Raw genomic sequence first — 3,798 nt, forward strand, 5'->3', positions numbered from 1 at the left:
GGGGGGGTATGGGGGGGGCCTTCAAGGACTCGCCTAGGCCTGGCTGCGGCCGGCATCTCGTGGAGGGTGGTGGCGGCGCGTAGCGCGGCCTAAAAGGGTCCGCTGCTCTAGAAAAGGGTGGACGAAGAGCTGACTGCTGGGAGAGTCAAATAAAACCGGGAGAGTAGTAACTGAGGGAAAGGGGCTGAGACTGACACACGGACCGACAAAAATAAGGATGTGATCCTTTTTTCGCATCTGCCACCGACAGCTACAACAGTTCCAACTCGAACCGCGGAGTAGTAGGGCTGCACTCGAAGCTCGATTCGATCCCCGCCCGCTTCTGCGAGTTGTGTTGCCCCATTGTCTGCGTGGTGGCCCCCGCCCCGCCCCGCCCCGCCCCGCCACGACCGCGAAACGTGAGGTAATCCCGAGTAATATTCACTGATGCGATGAAGCGCCGCGCCTCGCTGCGCGCAGAATGCGAGGAGAGGGGAGAGGGGAGCGGGGACTTTCGCTCTCGCGGTGCCCTAGACCTAGGCCGCGATACCGCCCCCCCCCCCTCCTTTCCTTCCGCCCCGCCGTGCTACTTCCAGCGCCCCGTCCCTGCTCCTGCACGTCAGATTACCGCACACCGCGCCGCCACGAGCTCCCCCCCCCTCACCTCCATGAGGCCGCGCTTACCGCGCGTCGCTCGAGCTTTTAGCTCCGCTGTTCAGTGTCCCGGATCTGTCAACTTGTTCGCCCCCCTTTACACTACTCCACACTACAGCCAGGGGGATCGGGAAAAGGGGGCTGGGGAGGGGGTGGGGGCTATTCCCACCCCATCCACCCTCCCACGGACCCAATCAATACCTGGCAGCCGAGCCAGGCGATAGCCATGCACGATCGAGCTTTGGTAAATATATATTCCCGCAGAGCCCCTGTTCGTTTGATTATGAAAACATGTCCGTGTCGGAGTGGATAAGTATATATACATGTGTGAGTTCCGTTACATAGCTTCAAAGTGTGTGGATACATCGACCGAGAATACAGACATGGACGTACAGTACAGAAGGAGACCAGTTTAGACTGAGAGTGTGTGGGATAACGAAGGCTGACAGGCAAGGCATATAGACAGGTGGACAGAACGGGGGCGGAGAGGCTCGACAAGAAAGAGAAGAGGAGGAAGAGGGGAGGGAGGAGTGAGAGGGAGGGTAAGCGGGAGAGAGAAACAGGGGCGTAGGAACGGGGGGGGGCAGGGGGTGGACTGCCCCCCCCTGAGCGCCCCGAAGGGGCGCCAAACCCGCCCCGAAGGGGCGCTAGAATGCGCCCTGGAAGGGCGCAAAGAGGCGCCGCTCCCTCATCCCGCGAGGATTTTGGCGCACCAATCACCAAAATATTTTCGCGCTCGCTTCGCTCGCGATGTTTTTTATTACCTCTCTGGAGCCACGACTTCATGTCATATGCTATATGCTTCCATTTTCGAAACAAAACGGACAGCTACGCATCAAACTTCGTCCGCTGCCACTTTCTCGCGCATTTAAACGATAAAGAAGATCTATTAAAAAATCATAGCACATTTTTGTCTGACTCTTTTCGAGAGGAGCGGGAGATAGTTGTTTGCCCCTGTACTTCATAATACACAAGAAAAATTTGGGGGAAAGTGCCTTTAAATAAGGAAAAGTGGAAATGAAACCATGTGTTTGAGACAACCGCAAGAATATATTTTCGTTAATTGAAAAGCACTTTTTTTTGGGGGGGGGGCGCTAGTCGCCGTAAGGGGGCGCCAAAAAGGTCGGATAAGCTGTCCCCCCCTGGCCAAAAATCGTTCCTACGCCCCTGGAGAGAAAGGAAGATAGAGAGCAAGAGAGAGAGAAGTGAGAAGTGCGAGGCGAGAGATCCCGCCCGAGCGAGAGCCAGCCTCGCTGTAGCGCCCGGAGGCAGGCAGCCCGCCCGACAGGCACGCTCGCCGGCTGCCTGCCGCGGCTCCGCGGGCGCTATGCTCCGGACGGCCTCCTCGGGGAGCCTTCACAGACCACGCGGTTCTCTGCGGATGGCGGCGCTTTCCCACGGCCCACTTGATCGACCTGGAAGGTCGCCGCGCAAGACGTCGACGGGGTGCCACGATGCCAGTAGCGCTCCCCAGACGTAAACGTGATTTGAGAAATTACATTTACTGCGGCCGTAAAGGAAGCACTCCACCCGAGAACCTTGTGGTGTGTGAACGACACCTCGTCCGCATGACTTACCTGGTGGCGCGGCAGTGCATGCCGAGAGACTTACCGCCCTAACAGTACTACAAGGCTAAGGTTGTCACTTTGAAGGGATGGCTTGTGGCCGTCCGCGTCTTCCCTTCCCGCCCCACTTCACTCTGCACAGCTTCAGCGCGCGCGCACACCGCACTGCGGCACGCTAGCCCATACCTTGAGGTCCTTGAAGAAGACTGAATTTCTCGCCCAGTCTACTTGCGAGAAGAGGTTCTGGTCCAGCACTTTGCACATGAGTTCAAAGAGGTCCACCTCGCACTGGTTGTAAGTCTGGTTCTGAAGCAGACCAAACAGCGAGTTCTGCCACTCCCGGTCATCCACTGACTGCACCAGGTCCCTCATCATCGGCGTCATCTTGGTGGTGGTCGCCGTCGGCGAGGTGGAGCCCATGAGCCCGTCGAGGAGGTCTCTGGACGGCGTGTTGCCGCCGCCGGTGCCGCCGCCGCCCGTGCCGCCGCCCCAGAGCTTGTGGTCCGAGGTGGCGGCCAGGCTGGTGGCCGTGGAGGCGGCCGTTGAGCCGGGGGCGGAGGTGGGGGCGGCGAGCTGGAGGCCCGGGGGCGCCGAGACGCCGCCGGACGCCGACGCCGACGCCTGACCGAGCGCCACAGCGATGGGGCTGGGCGACGAGTCGGGCGAGGAGGTGAGCGAGGACACTTGGGGGATCTGGATCTCCTGCTTGATGTGCAGCGAGGCGAAGGACTGCGCCGACGACTGCGGGTACGACAGCCCCGACTCGGACAGGCCCTGGTTGCCCTGGCTGGACAGCGAGTTGGACAGCGAGCTGCCGTGGCCCCGGATGGTCTGCACGGCGATCTGCCGCTGCCTCATCATCTGCAGTTTCCGCGCCCGGTCCCGCTTGTACATGGGGCCGAACTTGTTCCTCCCGCCGCGCATCCGGTCCGCTCGCACCGCTGCAACAAGGAAGACAACAGCACGATTAGCAACGGCGCCAACAACAACTACAAAAACAACAACACGAGGGTGATTGACGACAGACTCCGCGCGATGGGGAGGACGCGGGCGCCCCGCGGCCTTGGCGCGCCCCCGCGGCCGGGACGGGCCCCGTGCGTGCGCCACGCACCGCCACGCCGCGGCGGCCTTGAAGCCCCCCCCCCCCCCCCCCATCACAAGGGAGGGGGCGCAGACGGGACGGGAGGGAGTTGCCGCCCCGCGCCCTGCCCCTCGGTCTGCTGCTGGCTGAAGGGGGAAACGCAAAGAGGTTGCAAAAGGAGCGCCGTCATCCTGATCCCGACGGGAGACAACGCGGCGACGGCCGGTCCGGGTGTCTTTGCCCGGCGCCTTCTCAGGCAGCCCGCTATTGGACACATTCTTCCGGGGCCGCGCCGGGCCGGGCGAGGGGGGCACTCTCCTCGCCACATCCCCCCCGACGACAAGGCCAACGCCATCGGCCGCCCCGACGACAGCGACCCCCGACTGGGGGGATGAGGCACGCGCAGTTTCTCCCGAACCCCCGGAGAGAAAGGCGGAAGAGAGGGCGGAGCAGGGCAGGGGCGTAGGAACGATTTTTGGCCAGGGGGGGACAGCTTATCCGACCTTTTTGGCGCCCCCT

General features: G+C 62.0%; 1 protein-coding gene across 1 annotated transcript in view; it reads right to left on the reverse strand.

The window, feature by feature from the left end:
- The window catches only part of LOC113205682 (nuclear hormone receptor FTZ-F1), a 145,688-nt gene that overhangs the window by 6,931 nt on the left and 134,959 nt on the right, over nucleotides 1-3,798 (reverse strand). The window contains exon 5 of the mRNA XM_026421392.2: nucleotides 2,385-3,139. Within this exon, the coding sequence (XP_026277177.1) occupies nucleotides 2,385-3,139 (755 nt within the window). The remainder of the gene's footprint in view (nucleotides 1-2,384; nucleotides 3,140-3,798) is intronic.

The sequence above is a fragment of the Frankliniella occidentalis genome, unplaced genomic scaffold, assembly GCF_000697945.3.
Source record: "Frankliniella occidentalis isolate FOCC.00 unplaced genomic scaffold, Focc_3.1 Scaffold142, whole genome shotgun sequence".
NCBI classification, from domain to species: Eukaryota; Metazoa; Arthropoda; class Insecta; order Thysanoptera; family Thripidae; genus Frankliniella; species Frankliniella occidentalis.